This window comes from Euprymna scolopes, chromosome 7 (assembly GCF_053919585.1).
Source record: "Euprymna scolopes isolate OS-2025 chromosome 7, ASM5391958v1, whole genome shotgun sequence".
NCBI classification, from domain to species: domain Eukaryota; kingdom Metazoa; phylum Mollusca; class Cephalopoda; order Sepiida; family Sepiolidae; genus Euprymna; species Euprymna scolopes.
Genome location: NC_136488.1, coordinates 48,056,290 through 48,075,951, shown reverse-complemented (window position 1 = coordinate 48,075,951; position 19,662 = coordinate 48,056,290). Strand labels below are relative to the sequence as shown.

General features: G+C 36.3%; 1 protein-coding gene across 5 annotated transcripts in view; it reads right to left on the bottom strand.

Moving 5' to 3' along the window:
- The window catches only part of LOC145279714 (F-box/WD repeat-containing protein 9-like), an 89,529-nt gene that overhangs the window by 15,986 nt on the left and 53,881 nt on the right, over positions 1–19,662 (bottom strand). For all 5 annotated transcript variants that reach the window (XM_080130999.1, XM_080131000.1, XM_080131001.1 and 2 more), the window contains exons 3-4: positions 19,457–19,602; positions 17,879–18,007 (exon numbers count right to left, since the gene is read on the bottom strand). In XM_080130999.1, coding sequence (XP_079987125.1) covers positions 17,879–18,007; positions 19,457–19,602 — 275 coding nt within the window. The remainder of the gene's footprint in view (positions 1–17,878; positions 18,008–19,456; positions 19,603–19,662) is intronic.

The following is a 19,662-nucleotide window of genomic DNA, read 5'->3' as shown; positions in this document are numbered from 1 at the left end:
AGGATTTCAAATTGAATTTTATTTTTTATGAGAATTTATTTTTTCATCAAAAATAAAAATCTGATGTCAGAAATGTTCTAGAAAATAAAATTTACTGTTTTTTTCTATTCTAATTATATCCCAAAATTAGACAAGCAGTACTATATGAAAACATTTAGGTCAAAATGTCAGTGAAAGTCAGTCAAACATTTAAAACGTTGACTGTAAATTGTAAGTTAATTTTACAATTTATATAAACTGAAGTCATTTATTAATAGGTGACCTTTAGAAATATGCATGCATATCTCCATATACCTTGAATTTTTAGTGTGTGTATGTATGTATGTATGTATATATATATATATATATATATATATATATATACACACACACACACAGAGGGTGGAGCGATAAGTGTTGCCCTAAAGAAAACACTACAGCTTTATTTTAAAACATTGAAAAAAATCAATTCCGGTAACTTGATCATGTAGTAGGGTTGACATCTATTCAATGTAACTGCCTTTAGCCCCAATCACTGCCTCGATACGGGACTGGAACTTGGATACCTTTTCCACAAGCACTGTTCTCGGCGTATGACCAAACAAAGTAATCTAAAAGGTTCAGGTCGGGAGAGGAGGGGTGGGATCAGTGAGAAGGGTACAAGGTCGTAGCATTCCTTCTGAAGCCAAGCCTTGGTTTCTTTGGACTTGTGGGCTGGTGCCGAGTCCTTCTGCCATACCCAGCATCTGCCAGCAGCCACCCAATTGCACCAGGGGATCACCACTGTTCAGCACATCCAGATACACTTTGGTGTTGACTTTCAAGCTGACTTCGAAGATGTGAGGTAGCAGGATATGGCCCTTACCTGAAACCACACTAAAGACTATCTGGCTAGAAACCGTTTTCATCACAATCCAGCAATGCATTTTGAGGGTGCTGGCAATGGTCCTGTTGTCATAACTTACTTGGATCGGTAGAGAGCACGAGTTGTACAGCGATGCATCTCCGATCTCGCTTGTTGAACATTGTGTCACTTTCAGACATGATAGAAGGCTCCTATTGCTCTTGGGATTTGTACACAACTGGCTAACTAATAGATAATAAATAAAAACAAAAAAAAACAAAAAAAAAAACGGTTTTCACAAACAGAAATGGAATCATGTCTTTTCTAGGGCGACAATTTTATCGTTTCACCCTATATAATTCCAGGTTATTTTCCAGAGGCAAAGTAACCAATGAAGTTTTAATAAGCTTAATATAGGAGTGCTCAATGCCGAAGTAGGGCAAGATATACTTTATTTGTTTTTACATAAGCATTAATGTCACTACAAATTCATGAGCGTATTTCAGTCAGCTAGTAACAAGAGGCCTTCAGGTGATATAGCTTATACAAAAGTTAAGTCTAATGAAAATCGTTCAGGTATTCAGTGTCGCAAGAAATTATCAGGAGGTTACATTACATGTCATTAAAAATAGAAAAAAATAAAGGAAATGGTTTTTAATATATGGGAAGAAAACAAAAGGGTGTGTGGATTAAGGTTTGTATTGAAATAGAGAAAAAAATATGGAGGAAAAGACATAAGGAAAGGAAAGGATGAGGAGGATAAGGAAAAAAATTAGATAATAAAAAAGAAAAATATAAACCCATCAAGGAAAATAGGTATGTGAGTAGCGGCAGGCACACACAAAGGAATATATCTGGACTTTTTGCCAGGCAACCATGCAAAGGGTATCTGTGAAACATGTGATCATGTTCTTTCCAACGCAGGATGTGTGAGCCACCTGAAGTCTCACAATAGCAGCCCATTGTCATTCAATGTTCCACAGCGACCTTATAGCCCAGTGAGTGTATATGCAGTAAGGTATGCAGCTCTACATCTGAACTGTAGAAGACATGGTTGTGCACAAAGACAGTATTCCTCATTTGGATTTAATCAACCCCGTTAAGACATTGACCTTGGTGTGTCATGTCTGGCATCGTCCCTATAAGTCAGCTGCAGGCCTTCAAAGTCATCGAAGGACACATGCGAAGATACTTAATGCAGAACAGTAATCTTGAGACAGTAATCACCTGTGAAGATACTGCATCGTATATATCTATATATCTATAAATTCGTATTCCTGTCTGTTCACAATTTGATTAATATATACAAAACGTGTCTTACTTTAATCTTTCATTTCTATTGTTACGCATCGGAATACGCTAGGAACGGCGAGAGACCAATGAGCGCAACAATAAAAAATAAGACGAAAAAAATGACGAAATGAGGTGAATGGGAGGGGATGGAATCTCTTTTCTCAGGACACCGACAAAATATATATAGGACAGCAGAATTCATGAAATAAGACGAACGCAAAATGAAATTTTATAAATTTTATTTAAGGATTAACATTAGCTGAAGAAAGAGGGGCTTGGGAAAATAAAATAAAAAAACAGAATAAAATAGCAAAAAAAAAAATTAAAAAATGAAGGACCTTTTGGGAAGGGAATTCTGTTCTCTTATGTAATTAATGGAGTCCAGAAAACATCATCCGTATTTTATAAAGCAAAGGAAATATTTATTACATCAAGTTCAATGTTCAGCGTGGATGGATGGATGAGGGTAAAAGAGAGAAAGAAAATAGCAAAATGGTAGCTTATTGTTCGTCAACTTTATTCTGTACACGCGTTTGGTATACGTTCTTGTTTTATTCATTTCTCATTTTGGCCACAATTCTTCTTCCGTGTTGCTGTCGCGTAAGTGTCATTCGCAGAAAATTCTTGTAGTTTCCTTCATTGGTGGGAGCCACGCAGCATGCGTCTAGCTCCGTCGCTGGTCAGACCCTAAAGAGAAAGAAAACCCCAAAAGATCCGTTTCCTGTTCCTCCACTACACATAGCAGAGGAGGGAAAGTGTCTTATCACGGGTGTGTTTACTGCCAAGGGGAATTGTCGCCATAGTTATTTATAGTTGGGTCTGACTGACCCTTTCTGTTCAGGTCTACTTCCTCTCCTTCTCTGTATTTCCCCACCCTCTTTCTCTCTGTATTTCCCTACTCTCTCTTCTCTCTGTATATCTCGTTATTCCCTCACTTTCAAACTTCCTCGCTGACAAGTTATAAAACAAAATAAGCATAAATAAATACGGATGATGCGTGTTCGACTTTTAAATATTCTATAAAAACTTTAAACTTTCCCTATAATTATGTAACACCTCTTTACCAAAAATGAAAAGGATTGCGAGCAATGCTTTTTCAAAAGGGTCGGGGTCTATCAAGTAACTATCTACTCTGCTTTTCAGTATCTTTTATACTAAGTGCGTTACAACGCATCTGCACAGACATTGTCAGTTCCTCAGATGTGCTGAATATGCTGAGGAGATATCTATTTTTGTTTTTCATCCTATGCAAGAATGTGAGGGGATTATGGTCAGTATACACTAGGGTCGGTTGGCACAAAGATGATATATACACATCAAAATGCCTCAGACTCAAGATCAGGGCTAGCAGCTCTTTCTCAACGATAGAGTAACCCTTCTGGTATATATTGAATTTCTTTGAAAAATCGCTGACTGGGTGTTCTATGCCGATGTGATCAGTCTGAAGTAGGACAGAACTGATGCTACAGTCGCTGGCATCAATGGCTAGGCAGAATGGTTGCAAGAAGTCTGGGGCCTTCAAGATGAGGTGGGAACACAGCATGGATTTGATTTGGTCAAACAACTTTTCGCAGGAGGTCGTCCAGGAAAACTTTGATCCCTTCGAAAATAGTTGGGTAAGTGGTGAGGCTATATCAGAGAAATTCCGGCAGAACTTCCTGTAATAGCCAGCCATGCCAAGGAACTGCCTTAGGCTCCTCACGTTGTTCGGGGTAGGGAAATCCAAAATACCATGAATCTTGGCCCCAATAGGAGATATCTTGCCATTTCCGACTTTATGCCAGAGATGTCACCTCGGCTTTTCCGAAGTCGCTCTTCGCTAAGTGGACGGTAAGGTTAGTTTGTCTAAGCCTGTTAAAGACATTCTTCAGGGATATGAGGTGGTTGGCCCAGCTACTCTAGTATATGACTATGTTGTCAATATAAGTCTCAACACCAGGTAAATCTCGCAAATACAAATTCACCATTCTCTGGAAGGTCGCCAGCGACTTTTTCATCCCAAAGGGCATGACCCGGTATTGGTATAGGCTGTGCAGCGTAACGAAGGCTGATACCTCCTTAGCGCGCTCTGTCAGGGGAACACACCAATATCCCTTCAGCAGGTCTAGCTTGTTGATGTGTGTTGCCTCGCCGATCTTGTCTATGCAGTCATCCATTTGGGGGATGGGGTCGGAGTCTGCTTTCGTGATTGCATTTACTTTGCGGTAGTCGGTGCAAAATCGGACAGATCAGGCTTGTCAACGAGGACACAAGGCGATGACCAACTACTCTAACTGGGTTCGATGATGCCATGCTCGAGCATGTAATAGACTTCCTGTTGCATGATTTTTGCCTTAACTGGATTCATGTGACAAGTGTTATTTGATGGGGGTAGTAACTCCTACGTTTACATCGTGTTGGATGACATTTGTTTGCTTGGGGACATCAGGGAATAGGTCTGCGTATTCCCGGATAAGGGCGACTATGTCGCTTCCCTTGCTACCGCTCAAGTGTGATACCTTGGAAGTAAGGTTGGCCAAAACCTCAGAGTTCAATAGTCTTGGTAGATGACCATCTTTCTCTATGGTCAGTTCATGATCATCTGCGTGTTCGGTCGTCTGAACAGATACATTTGCAGCTATGACGGAATTAGATTTACCCCTCTCTAAGTAGGGCTTTAAAATGTTGACGTGGCACAGTTGCGTGGCTTTCCTGCGATCAGGGGTACTAACTATGTAGTTGAGATCACTAGGTCTCTGGGTAATCGTATAAGGGCCATGGAATTTGGCTTTAAGTGGGTGGCCGGGTATGGGTAGCAGGACGAGCACCTTGTCTCCGACCTTGAAGCTTCTGGAGACAGTGTTTTGGTCATAGTGTCTCTTCATCTTCCTCTAGGCTGTGCGAAGATTTTCACGTGCTAGAAGTCTGGTTCTAAACCGTGACAGTCTAACAGGGACTCGCGGGTTGGACTTTCCTGCAGCCATTCTTCTCTTAGCAGGGCCAAGGGACCGAGTACAGAGTGACCGAAAACCATTTCGAAGGGGCTGAATCTTAGGGATTCCCGCGGAACATCTCGTGCTGTGAACATCAGGAAGGGGATACCCTCATCCCAATCCCCTTGGTGATCATGAGAGTAGGCTCGCATCATCGTTTTGAGGGTTGAGTGGAACCTCTCTAAAGCTCGAGATTGGGGATGGTAAGTGCTTGACACTACCGTTTTTATGCCCAGTGTATTCATGGACTGACGAAATGTCCTAGACATGAAATTTGATCCCCCGATAAGATTGTATTGTTCTTGGCAACCCGAATCTGGAAAAGAAACTGAGGAGGACTGTCGTGATCTTCCCAGCAGATATATTTCTGAGTGGGATTGCCACCGGAAACCTGGTGGATATACACATGATCATCAGTATATACGGGTTTCCTTGTCTTGTTTTGGGGAGTGGGCCTACGCAATCGGTTATGATGCGACAAAAGGGTTCTTCTAAGGCGGGTATGGGGTGTAAGGGGGCATTAGGTATTGTCTGATTCGGCTTGCCTACTACCTGGCATATATGACACGTGCGGCAATGCTTGGTTATGTCGTTGCATATCCCTGGCCAGTAAAAGTGTTGAGCAATCTGCTCATGTGTCTTATGGATACCCAGGTGTCCTCCTAGAGGGGTCTCATGAGCTGTCTCTAATACTTCAGCCTGCGCGTCTGTGGTAATACCAATTGATGTATCACAGACCAAGCTTCTGATGTGGGTGCATGCGGAGGTCTCCATTTCCTCATCAATACGCCCTTTTTAACAAAGTATCCGGAAGGTACCTTTTCTAGTTCCTTCTCGGATAGTGCCTCCCTAAACAATGGGAAAATTTCCTCATCTGCTCTTCCCTACTTATCGGGTTTGGGGGTTGGGGTTGGACGCTATTGACAGGTCCATCTTTGTTAGGTATGTTGCATGCTTCTGTTAATAGGATTTCTGGTTCTATCTCCGTGTTCAAGAACAATTCAGATAGGTCTATGATATAACTTTAAGCCTTTCTTCCCTCCCCATATTTTCCTCTGCGGCCTTCTTCATGGCCTGTGCCCGAGTAATTACACACGACGGGAATATGCCTGGGTGTTCCTCTCCTATCATTTCAGTACTTTCTACCAGGTTCGGCTTGGTCACCACTCTTGAGTGTGGTACAACCCTCCCGCCGGCTAAGTCGTTGCCGATAAATTGTTGGTAAATTAACCACAAATCCCACTTCAACTGGTTCACTTATAATAGATGAATCAAGAGAGATTCAGTGGAGTGGAACGTCGATAAAGTTTCCACCAATTCCCTGGATGATAACAAATTCACCAGTGGCTGTTCTTGACCCAACTGGCATCTCCTTCTCTAAAATTAATGATTGGGTTGCCCCGGTATCTCGCAGAATTTTTATCTGCCGCTGGTTTGTGTGGTCACCTACTGGATGTATTAAGCCTTCCGACACAAATGATCTATACTCCTGATTTCACTACCGTCATGTTCTGCAGGTAGTTTGTGGGAGGTGACGAATCCTTGTGGTTTATTAGGGGGTCCCTTCATAGGGTTGGCATTCTTCCTGGTTGGGCAGTTCAGTGCGATGTGCCCTGCTTTCCTGCAGTAATGGCATGTTATGGGTTTCCACCCCTCTGTCCTTTGGTAGGTGGACGATTGGGTCAGACTACCTGGGGTTTCATTTCTTAGGTTGGGAGGTCGATATATATTTTCTGGACCTGATCTCAAGTTTGAGACTGCACCACCCATTTTCCGGGGGTTTGTGCGGGCTTCGTTCTCGAACGAGTTCATAGACCTATTCTGGCCTCGTTTAAGTGTCAAGGCATATTCATCGGCAAGGATCGCCATTTCATATGCTGTGACGATTTGTCTCATCCAGAAAAACTTTTAGATCATCAGGGATGCACCTCTTAAACTCCGCCATCAAAATCATCTGCCGGAGTTTGCCGTAATCTGAGTCCGCACCCTTAGGTGAGCTCCACCTATTGAAATGCATCTCTTTTTGGCGGAAGAATTTGACACATGTCTGGTTTTCTTCCTTCTGACAGGCCCTAAACTTTTGTCAGTACGCCTCAGGTACTAACTCATAACTCTTGAGGATAGCTAGTTTTAACCGATCGTAATCAGCACAGTCTGTTATAGAAAGGGAGGCATATACCTCCTGTTCTCTTCCTTTAAGTGCTGTTTGTAGGAGCATAGGCCATGCTTCCTTGGGCCACTTCGCACTCATGGCTATCTTTTCGAAGTGCTGAAAATACTCATGTACGTTATCCTCATGGAATATTGGTATGAGCCGGACATGTTTGGGAATGTCAAACTCCTTCCTTTCCTAGTGGGGTTCAGGCATACCTTCTGACAGAGTTTGTAACACTGCTTCGTCGACTATGAAGTTGTCCACGAGATGCTCCGTCACTATCTTAACTAGTTGAGCTCTCCGCATGCATGGCCTTGCATCCAGCTCATGTCTTGCTATAGACAATATATTGTCTTTCCTAAGTTTACAAAGCTCCTCGAACGAAGGAGACTATAAATACTTGTACTCCCGACATTTTTAAAATCTAAAGTCTTCGTTATTTCATGTTCTCAGCTGTCCAGAGTGTCTTTTAGAGAAAGATATTCCTGGACTCTGAGCCCCCAATTTTGTTACGCATCGGCATACGCTGGGAATGGCGAGAGACTAATGGCCGCAACAATAAAAAATATATAAGATGAAAAAAATGACAAAACGAGGTGAATGGGAGGGGATGGAATATCTTGTCTCAGGACACCGACAAAATATATATAGGACAGCAGAATTCATGAAATAACAAAACGAACGCAAAATGAAATTTTATAAATTATATTTAAGGATTAACATTAGCTTAAGAATGGGGGGTTTGGGAAAATAAAATAAACAGAATAAAAATGAAGGACCTTTTGGGAAGGGAATTCTGTTCTCTAGTGTAATTAATGGAGTTGAGCAGAAAACATTGTCCGTATTTTATAAAGCAAAGGAAATATTTATTACATCAAGTTCAATGTTCAGCGTGGATGGATGGATGAGGGTAAAAGAGAGAGAGAGAGAGAGAGAGAGAGAGAGAGAGAAAATAGCAAAACAGTAGCTTATTGTTCACTGACTTTATTCTGTACACGTGTTTGGTATACTGTCTTGTTTTATTCGTTTCTCATTTTGGCCGCAATTCTTCTTCCGTGTTGCTATCACGTAAGTCATTTGCAGAAAATTCTTGTAGTTTCCTTCATTGGTGGGAGCCACGCAGCATGCGTCTAGCTCTGTCGCTGGTCAGATCCCAAAGAGGAAGAAAACCCCAAAAGATCCGTTTCCTGTTCCTCCACTGGCATGGCAGAGGAGAGAGAAGGTGTCTTATCACGGGTGTGTTTACTACCAAGGGGAATTGTCGCCGACCCTTTCTGTTCATGTCTACTCCCTCTCTCTCTCTGTATTTCCCCCCACCCTCTTTCTCTGTATATCTCATTATTCCCTCACTTTCAAACTTCCTCGCTTACAAGTTACAAAACAAGCATAAAATAACAAATACGGATGATGCGTGCTTATATTGATAATATATTTAATTTAATTTTGGAATTAATATTTCCAACAGCGACCTGTTTTAAAACTTTTTTTTAGAGTTATTTGCCCCTAGATGCTACCCATGAAAAAAAAAAAAAAAAGAAACGTTTACCAAATATCATTTGGTAATTTCATTAATTTCTAGCTGAAAAATAAAAATTCCATGTAGATAAAAGCCAAACACTTTTTCTGTTTTTTTTTAATAAAAAAAACTAAGATTTCATTTATTCATTTTATTTTATTGCTTACGGCAATACAGAAGTCGGTAAATTTTTACCACGTAATTCAGCATCGTTTAATACATAAAAAAGAAAAAAAAAAAAGAAAAAACAGACCACCACCACCACCACCACCACCTCTAAATTCCTCAATTTACACTTTTTCGCGTTAATTTCATCGATTACAAACTTAATTTTCTAATTAAAAAGGTAACTTTATACGATGTGACCCAGCGGCATTTAACCCCTAAATAGAGATCTACTTTTTTTCAGCCTAATACATTTAAACAACCTTTATAAATATTAGTTTGCAGAAATGCAAATAAGTTAAAAAAATTAGAAATTTTGAAAAGAAAAAAAATAACATATTAGAGTGGGGGATCACTTTTCTATATAAATTTAATGCAAAATGAGCACCCACTTTTTGGCCACCAAGCGTACAACGAGACATGTCATCTCTAGCATTTTTTTTAAAGTTTGGCGATTGAGGGGGAGGGGAATAACATTGGAAACAAAATAATGATAAATTTAATTATTTTTTATGAGACCATTCTCTACTTTCACCTAACAATTTAATAAACAAAATAAACCCCAAAATATGACAAATTCAATTTTTTTTTTGGGGGGGGGGGGGGGATTACATTAGAAATAAAACAAATAAAAAGCAAATCGAAAAGCCCCTCCCCCCAAAAAAAGCCAGTGAAAAATGTGCCCTTACAAAAAATAAAGGTAAATGTGTAGTTTAGCGGTGTAAATTATTTGACAGACAAAAAAAATTATAAAAACTTTATTTTTATGTAAAACAGACCCAAAGGCTGAAATAAAAAAAACAAAAAACATAAAAATGAATTTTTTAAATTTTTTATTAGACTAAGTGCACGCCTTACGTTTAAAATTTGGCCTTTTTAGGTTTTGGCAGATTGGCTTTAAGGCCAAATTTGGCCTTTTTACGCTCTTTTATTACAAAATAAATATGGTGGCCAAAAAATAAAATATAATAACCCCCCCCCATCTATTAATAGACTAATACTTTTTTTATACCAAGAGAAACTTCAGATTGAAACAAAGCATTTAGATAATTTTTATACAAGAAAAATACTTTAGCCGAAATCGAAACCAAAACCTAAAGACAATGATTTAAGTACGATAGCAATTAGGCCAGCTTTACATGATCTTTAGAAAGTGTTTTCAAACCTACTTATTCATAACAAGGAATCTGTAATATACATAATTCAAGCATGCACATTCATGAAAGTTAACAGATAAAAGTCCGATGTTCCTAGGAAGCAATTTTTCATTTTGACCGCCTTAGGAGAACTTTTTTCTAGGTGAGAACTGGTTAAAATTTTTTTCCACATGCCTGAATTCTCTATATACCAACTTTCAAGTCTGTAGATTAAAAATTTGTTGAGTATATAGGTTGAGAAATATCCTCACACATTCGCACTTTGCTTAGTTGGCATTACTCGGGAGTTTCAGTTTTTTTTAAAACAACTATGCATTTTTTCCCAAAGTATATATAAAAAAAAATAAAATAAAAAATGAAAAGTTAAAATTTAATTATGTCCAACACGTGCCAGTATTTAAAAGGACATTAAACCAAATATAAGAATGATGCTATTGTTTGATCATTAAATTATCAAACAAGGTTATTAAACTTTGACTATTTTTGTTAGGATAATTTTTTTTTAATCCTTACTGGATGTAAATAGCCTCCAAAACTTTAAATCTTACTTAATACATGGAAATTTGCTAAAAATTTTAAAGCCTATCAAAATAATTTTCAAAAGGTCACAGTAATTCATTATTTTTAATTAACTAAATTTAAATAATAGCCGACTTTTTCTGAAGAAATTAAAATGCATTGTGGTGAATTTAGTTTTGTAAGTAAATTAGTCTTAAATTATGTTTAGGATTGATTGATTGGTTTTATGGAATAGCAACCTATGTGGTCATTTAATGGCAGAGTCTTTTATATACTTCTATACATTAATAGTTATAGGTTTTATGTATGTATCTGGTGTTCAGTGTCTATGTTTATATAGTTAGTTAAGGTATTTTTTTTAAATTTTGTTGAGTAACCCTGTTATCTTCAGATATTTGAGAAGAGTAGTTGGGTCTACATGAGTGAATATGTCTTTTACAGTTTTTTCATTATATAGATTCAGTCGGTTTGTTTTCAAGTCTTCGCATCTTGTGATTTACTGTGTATGGTTCCTGGATGGGTGTGCAAAGTGGGGTTTTGGTGATTATTAGGTTCGTTGGTTTCCTGTTTTCCAGTGTTTCGAGTACTGATTTGGCATCTGAGCAGATAATGAATTGTTTATCTTTAGAAGATTCTATAAGATCGAGTGCCATACCAATGGCTGATACTTCAGCACTGTAGATCGAGGCTTTGTCTGGTAATCTTTTGATTAGGATTGTTTTATTGTGTATGGCTGCACATCCAACATTCTCTCCAGCTTTTGAACCGTCTGTATAAATTGTTGAGCGTTTGGAATACTTATCTTTAATTATTTGGAATTTTTCTTGATAGATGATTGGATTGGTTTTTGTTTTAGGGTATTTAATTAGGTCTGATATTATTTTTGGTTGTTTTGTCAGCCAGGGGGATATTTAGGTTTTACAGATTCGTGTATTGTTGCAATATCTATCTGGGCTTTATTTATAGATTCTTCCAAACGTAGGCTAAATGGTTCCATAGATTTTCTTTTCTATCAAAGAGGTTTTTGTATTGGGGGTGGAAGACACATTTGTAGGCAGGATTAGTTGGACATGAAGCCAATTTTGTATAATATTGTAGTCATAGTTTTTCTCTTCTAAGTGATAATGAGGGTTCATCCGTTTCTACATATAAACTTTCCACTGGGGAGATGGGGAAGGCTCCTAGAACCAATCTTAGTCTTTGGTGATGTATTGTGTCTAATTCCTCTATGTAGGACTTTCTTGCGGATCCATAGATATAGCATCCATAATCCAACTTAGATCTGACAAGGGATCTGTATAATTTAATTATTGAGTCTTTGTCTGCACCCCAGTCTGTATGAGCTACTACTTTTAAGAGTTGGATGGCTTTGTTGCATTTTTGTTTGAGGTATTTAATATGGGGAATGAATGTTAGCTTTTTATTGAAGATGAGGCCTGATATTTATACTGATCAACTATAGGTATAATTTCATTATCCAGTTTCAGTATTGAGTCATGGTGCATTTTCCGGGTTTGGCAGAAATGAATGGCTTTTGTTTTTTCTTTTGAAAATTTAAAACCATTTTTTGTTGTCCATTTATTTTGTTTAGACACAATTGTAAATGGCGTTCTATTCTTGTAATATATTTTGATCTATAACAGATCAGGAAGTCATCCACATAGAGGGCACATTCTGTTCCTACATTTATATTTTTAACAATGTTATTTATTTTAATACTAAAAAGTGTGACAGACGGGATGCTTTCTTGTGGTACCCCCATTTCTTGTTTTTTACTCATGGATAGAGTATCACCTAATCATACATTGAATTGTCTATTATTAATAAAATTTGTGATGAAAATGGGCATTCTGCCTTTTAATCCAAGCTCTTGTAGATCTTTTATAATGCCATGTCTCCATGCAGAGTCGTATGCTTTTTCAATATCGAAAAAGACTGCCGTGAAATGTCGGAAACATCTGAAAAACTTTTTTGGGGGGTTTTGGGGGTAATAAAAGTCATAATCAAAATAAGATTGTTTTTTCATCATCTTTGCTCCCCACCCACCTCGGAGCCCTATATGGGAAGTGCCTGGGGGAAACCCATTCACTCAGGCTCAACAAGGATACAAAGATGATATACTCGATTTACGTGATATCATTCATGAGCACCTGTTTTCCTTTGATGTTACTCTGAGATACGTAGTAATTTAAAGGGTTTGCAGCCATGTCAGATATTTCACTTCGTCAATTGACCCTCAGCCACCGCTTTCCACCATATATTAGGAAATAGTTATTTGTGGGGAAGGGATAAGCATATTGTGTTGATATGTTTATGGGGTGGGCAATATATGGTGGGGCTTGACGTGACCAGCCGATTGATCAGATCGGGCCCCTCCGACCACCCGTCTAGCCCAGTAAGGGCCAAAGCAGTGTGTTGGGAAGTGGGAGTACTAAAACCTGACCTCCAAGTCTCTCAACCACTAGGATCCAGTCCTAAAGGTGTTACGAGTCGCTACCTACAGCCAACAGATAGCCCCATTGAGGGACTTCTACTCTCTGCAGGGGGGGGGGGAGTAGTCTGCATATTCTGATGCCCTGCTGACTGGGTCAAGTGGAATCTGATCAGATTTTGAAGAATAATTTTTTAATAGAATGCATTTTTTTTTTTTTTTTTTCTATTTAACCCATAGTCGGGACCCTAACAGGTACTACCACTCCGGGTCAGAGTGGACCTGGGAGCAATGGCAATTAAAGGGTGGCTCCACGCTCCCCAAAGCCCGCAAACTGGGGCCTCACCATCAGATATAGTTTAAGGTCATATCCAGGACCAGGAAGTAGGGAAGGAAAAAGAAGGGGGGGGAGGGGCTGTTGATTTTGTTTTGTTTTTGTAGAACATAATTTTTACAAAAGAGAATAGAAAACAAAAACAGAAATCGATGTAGGTGCATTTCGTCTCAGAAAGCCAATAGGCAGCCTGATCTGGTAGCACCAGAAATTATGTTTAAAACTATCTTACACTATTACAATTTTGATAAATACTTGATTAATCCGTATAATAAAAAACGATTTTTCCTGTATATCTTCCAACACTATAGGAAAACAAGGCAATTCTTATGCAAAACTTTTACACTCACCATGTACAGCTAATACTGCATGTTTTCACACAATATGCACATTTCATTGTTTAATATAATTTATTCCCTTTGACTCCCTCTCACATGTAATTCAACATGAGTAGTAGCAAATATTTCCCTCTTTAAGTTTAGTCCTTTCACGGACCCTGAAATCAAGGTCTTTTCATAGTCATACATAACCGTATACCAAATTATTTGCCTACTTAAATGCATTCATTTTTTATATATTGCATTTCACTAAAAACTTGAAAGAAATGCTCTCCTTTCATTCTTAGTTTAACAGAATAGTCAATCATTAGTTGCCAATACACATTAACAACCAAAACAGTTGCTCTTCAGATTAATAGTTTGTATTTTCAAAACACTGACAAACATTCAGTGTCACTTTTGCATACATTTAAACAAGCAAAAATATCACATGGTATATCTTACATTTTTTTTTTTAAATATGGAACTATAATTTACATAAGAGATTTTGCTTACTAATCAAAAATGCGAGTACAATGATACATGCAATATGTTTACACATGGCTGTACGCTTTCCGACATTCATAGATATGGAGGCCAACCACAGCAGAAACCTTTTTTCTATTTAAATAAGCTTGAACATTGAAACAAGATTCTGTATTACTTCTTGGCATTCATACATAAACAGATCATACACCGATTATTGCTGAAGTACTTTCAACTATCACATTCATAAAAATTAAATGTAATCATCGACTTTATCCAATGCGCACAAACCAGAGTTTGACCACAATATTTGCACCTCCCAACAATTATTCAAATGAATTTTCTTTTGTGTTTAGAGTTTAGCCACACTATTTCTTTGTCTCCACTCCCAAACAATATTTAAAATGTTTTTTTTTTAAATAAACATCGACTTAAACTTGAAAATCAAAGCACAGTATGTTTTTTTTTTTTTTAAATATGTTACACACTAAAACTTAACTACATTCACAGGTACTTCTGCAAAATACAGATCAGATTTTGTTATTGTTAATTTTGTAGGGAGGTGAGATTTTACTATAGTTATTGCTATGGTCAGGGCTTCTGTAACAAGTCTTTGTAAAAAAAAAAAAAAAAAAAAAACATTAACAAGTAGTTCTACAGAATACAGACCGGGCTTTAGTTGTGGTTGTTGGCAATTTTAGTTTATTGTTGTGGACAGGCTTCAGATTAATATACTTAACAATTTAAGATATTGCAGCAGGTTACTTTTTTTATTGATACAAAATTTTTTTTAGGTATTTATTTTCACCTAAAAATGGATAAAAAAATAACTTAGTTTTTAAATTAAAATACTAATAGAATAACTACTAACTATTCCAGGGAAAAATAAGGACACCTTTATATTAAAAACTTTCTTTTAATGCTCCAAACTGTTGGCCATTACTAGGGCTATGACAAGATAATTTTTTTCTTTTTTAATCGTTTTAACTTGAGTATATATCTGACACAGTTAATCAAGAACCACATCACTATCTAAAATCATGATATATACACTGATATATACTCAAGAGTCAAAGTAAAAGAATATTCTCTTATAGCTCTAGTCATTACAAATCAGAAAGCTTTAGATAAAGTGTAAGTTTAAAGACTTACATCTAGATTTCAGATTCCGAACAGCAACAGTAATTGCTTTGTTTCAACTATTAACAGAATACGAAAGAGGCTGACTTATCTATGAAGACATTGACATGCATTACAATGGATTTAATCTTTTGATTGATTTTAATTTACTGTTTTTTATTTATAAGTGGAAATAGATAACCATGTTCTTTGAACACTTTGAATAGATTTATTTGCTTTAAAACTAAAGTACATTTTTTGAGGGAAAAGCACTACCATTTAAAACTATCCCCGCAGATTCTAAAATTTATTTTTAAGCCATATTTATTCCATAATTGCACAATTTTGCCAAAAATTATCCTTCACATTCGGACGCAACCAGAACCCAACCGATCCTAATGATCCTAATGCATATCAAACGATTCTAATGCATATCAATTTTTTAGTACAATTACCAGTCTAGAATAATTTCTCATTCACAGAAACTGTATGGAAAACTGATGGTTTCAACATTATTCAATACTGCTTTTTTTTGGTGGGGAAAGTACTATTTTCGTTTCATAACTTTGGTATCATTCAAAAGAATAAAAAAATGTTACTGATTAAATAAAATTCAAGACTAAAATCGATACCTAAAAAATACCTATGCTTTTATGTGGTGGCCATTTTTAGTCACGTGCAAGCGACTATAAGTCACTCCGGTCCGTCCGGTCAGTAACACTTGTGCTTGGCCTTTTTGGTTAAAATCAAAGGTCTGTTAATAGATGTTGTTCTTAGCTTTTTAAGCTTTTCTTGGCCTTTTGGCCAAGAAAAAAAGTGTAGTATCTGTTCTTACATGCTGTACTTATGTTTGTAACTGTGATATAAAGTGGGGGGATCACTTTTCTATATTCATTTAATGTAAAATGATCACCCATTTTACAACCAGTCATTCTCCAGATCATTCAAGTTGTTTTTGAAGGATTCCAGTTATTTTTAAGCATTCAAGTCATTCTTAAGGTCATTCAATTCATCCTTAAGTTCATTAAAGTCATTCTAAGTCATTTACTTTTATTTATTTAAGTCATTTCAGCCCATTTTTCAGTCATTTTAGTTTATCTTTAAGAATTTCATGTCAATCCTACATTCACACATTCATTCATTACACAAGAGCACGCGACTAATGGCTATCGGCCTTGTTAATGTGAAGACAGGTTTCATAAGTCTAGCAAAAACAACTAAATGGTCAGATTTTCACAAATTATTCAATACATTAAATTTTGGATTAATTTATATGCGACATGCAGTTTTTGAAAAATATAAGAGGAAAGGTTTGTACCTCATATCAATATTTCAATCTGAATAAACTATTACTATCCTTTTAAATGGAAAAATGCTGAGGTTACATTTATTTTTATGTTTACCATGAATTCATATGAAAATGCAAATAAATTTAATGTTTCAAAACAAAATCTCATCAATACATACTGTGATCTGTTGAATTGCAATGAAACAAGTATGCATGGTCCCGTGAGTGCACAGTGAACGAAGCATAAAAAAATGACTAAGTCGAGTTCAGCACCATGCAAAACTGCTGAATAGACATACAGAAAATTCAGGACAAATATGGTAAAATAGTCCCCAAAATGGAATGTTATTAGTCCTAAAAGAGCCCCTAGGGCACACCCAAGAGTTATAGCGAAGTATAGACAAACAAAATTATAGAAATCAGTTACAACTTTTCAGAAAGTTTTATTAAAAACAATTGCTGTCGTGGATTTTTATAAGCACAAAAGTGTTAATTTTAGCCATTTTAACCTGGGAAAAAACGTTTCCTATTTTTTGTATTATATGTTACTTCCATCATTTATATTTTTTGCTTTTGATCCATAAATGAACAATGCCTGTAAACAATCAAAGTACACAGAAAATTATGACATCACTTATTCTATGGTGAGCAATGGAGGTACCTACTGACCACTGAATAAAAATGAATACATACATTCATTCAGAAAGAATGAAATATTTTTTTAGTTAGCATTTTTTCATATTATCCCGGGCAATACCAGAAAATAGGTCCGGCTAGTCTAATATATAAAAGGCTGTATGTGTCTGCGTCTCCATATTTTCGAACTATCTCCCCAAAAACTAAAAGTCGCAGAGCAGCGCTAGGGGTCTCAAATGATTCAATTTGTTATGGGCCATTCTTTTATGGGTTTTTAGCCACTTAAAATGTTTTTTAAGGGGGTCAAAAATGGATTAAAATTGATAATCATTAAACATTTTGCACATTCATCTTTAATTGGTTTATATGCGTGTCATATTGCTACAGTGGTAACATTACCAGCTTTAAATGCTACAGTTTTGGTTCTAGCTGGTGGTGCCAAATACATTTTTTTTACTTTTGAAATCACGAATAATATATACAAAATCTGGACAAATTAAAATATATGCAAGCGTATTTTACGCCTAGGCAAAGCTTTAACACTCCCATTACATATCCATTGTCTCTTCATGCAACGCATGTCCCCAACCCTCATTCGCCAAATTTCACATCCATACATTACTAACATTACAAATCTTTTCAAAGTTAAAATAAAATTTATGATTACCTGGTGAGTTTTATCATCTGAAAAGACGATAGCATCTCGACAAATCTGAGCATCTTTTACCTCAGGTCGGGTAAGATCGAAGACTTTAATCGATCGGTCTCGGGAACCAGCTGCCAATAATTTACCGTCCTGTTCCAAAATATAAAAAATTTGATCAAGGAAGAATTCAAAATTAAGTATCAAAACCTGAAAAAATAAGTCTTCATCAAGAGTTTAATTCTTAGTTTTACAAAAGAAATTAAGTTTTTTTTTTTTTTTTTAATTAGTTTAAATACAATATTGTAAATAATAAATATTATAAAGTTAAACGTTTGTTTCCATTCGTTTTTTTTCCTATAAAATTTTTTTTGTAATAAAGTGCTAAATTTTGTTTTGGAATTAGGTTAAGAAATTAAAAAAATTATTTTTTTATTTTAATTGTTCTAATAATCAATTAACACATCTTTTACTAACTTTTTATCTTCTCCCTCTCATTGCTTCTCATTCTATAGATTTACCTCTGTTTATTAACAATCAAAATTAATAAAGAATGGATAGAATTTTTAAAAACTGAAATGAATAGTACCAAATGAAATATTTGGTTTAAGGTCTGCTTGGCTTTTAGAAATTGGCTTAAAACCAACCTACCTCTCAAGTCCACTCTTATTTCCTCCCGGGTTTTCCTTGGTCTTCTCTTCTGAACAAACCCTGTTACCTCAACTGCTCTATATCTAGACCTAGAACTCTCACTCATCTTTTCAAACAGTAATTCTATTTCATTCATTTTGGGAAGAGAGAAATAGTGAACAGAAAGTTAATTTTGTCTATTTTAAAATATTTAACTGGCTTTGCAAACACGTTCTTGTTCAAATAATTTAACTCAAGCAATGGATGACCCATTGGCCCCATTTCTTATATTGTCTAAAATGCTATGTAATATTGTATTCTAAAGTATACAAGTAAGATTGATTTTTAAAACTTTGTTACAATCTTTTAAAATTCAGATTTTTGGCAAAGGTCAAAGAATCATTACTAACCTTTTGACCTAGTGATGTAAAATAGATGCCCTTGAATGTTTCTCTCAGGGACCATGTAAGTATTAGATTTTAAAGAAAAACCTGGGTCAATAATGGTCCAACCCTCATTAATTTATAACTCATTAGTAGCTTATATAGTGATTTTAGATAACCATGTTTTCTTACTCACGCTCAACACTATACCAAAAGACAGATGATTCCCTTGTGTAACATTGGTTTTTTTTTTTTTTACTATTATATCTTGTTTCTAATCCCCAATTCTTTTCGGAGTATAATCTGGTGAGCATTTGATTCAATGTTATGCCAGAATCATCTCTATTTTATGTGCTTTCAGAAAATTTCCAAACTAACCTCTGGCCAAGTCTATCTTCAAAGTTCATTTTCATCGTTTCCTCACATGTTTTTCTTCGTTTTCCTCTGAACTGACCTTGCTATCTCAACTGTTCTACATCTAATCAAATTTTCATTCATTCTTTTAACATAGCTAAACCCTCAAATGTATTCTGCACACATCTCCCCAAACTTAACTTTCCCTGATTATGTTAATATAATAAAGACTCACCTGGAAAAGATGCAGAGCATCAACCGTTCCATATTGGATGTTAGCAAAACTAAGATGTTCTAATTTTTCTTGGTTATTTTGCCATAAACTATAAGTGTATTCAGTCTCCTTACAGGCCTTCATCCAGTCAAAATCATGATGATCAACTGAAAACAAAATCTTATCAATTTAACAATTCTGATGGTGAAAAAAGAAAACTCAATTCT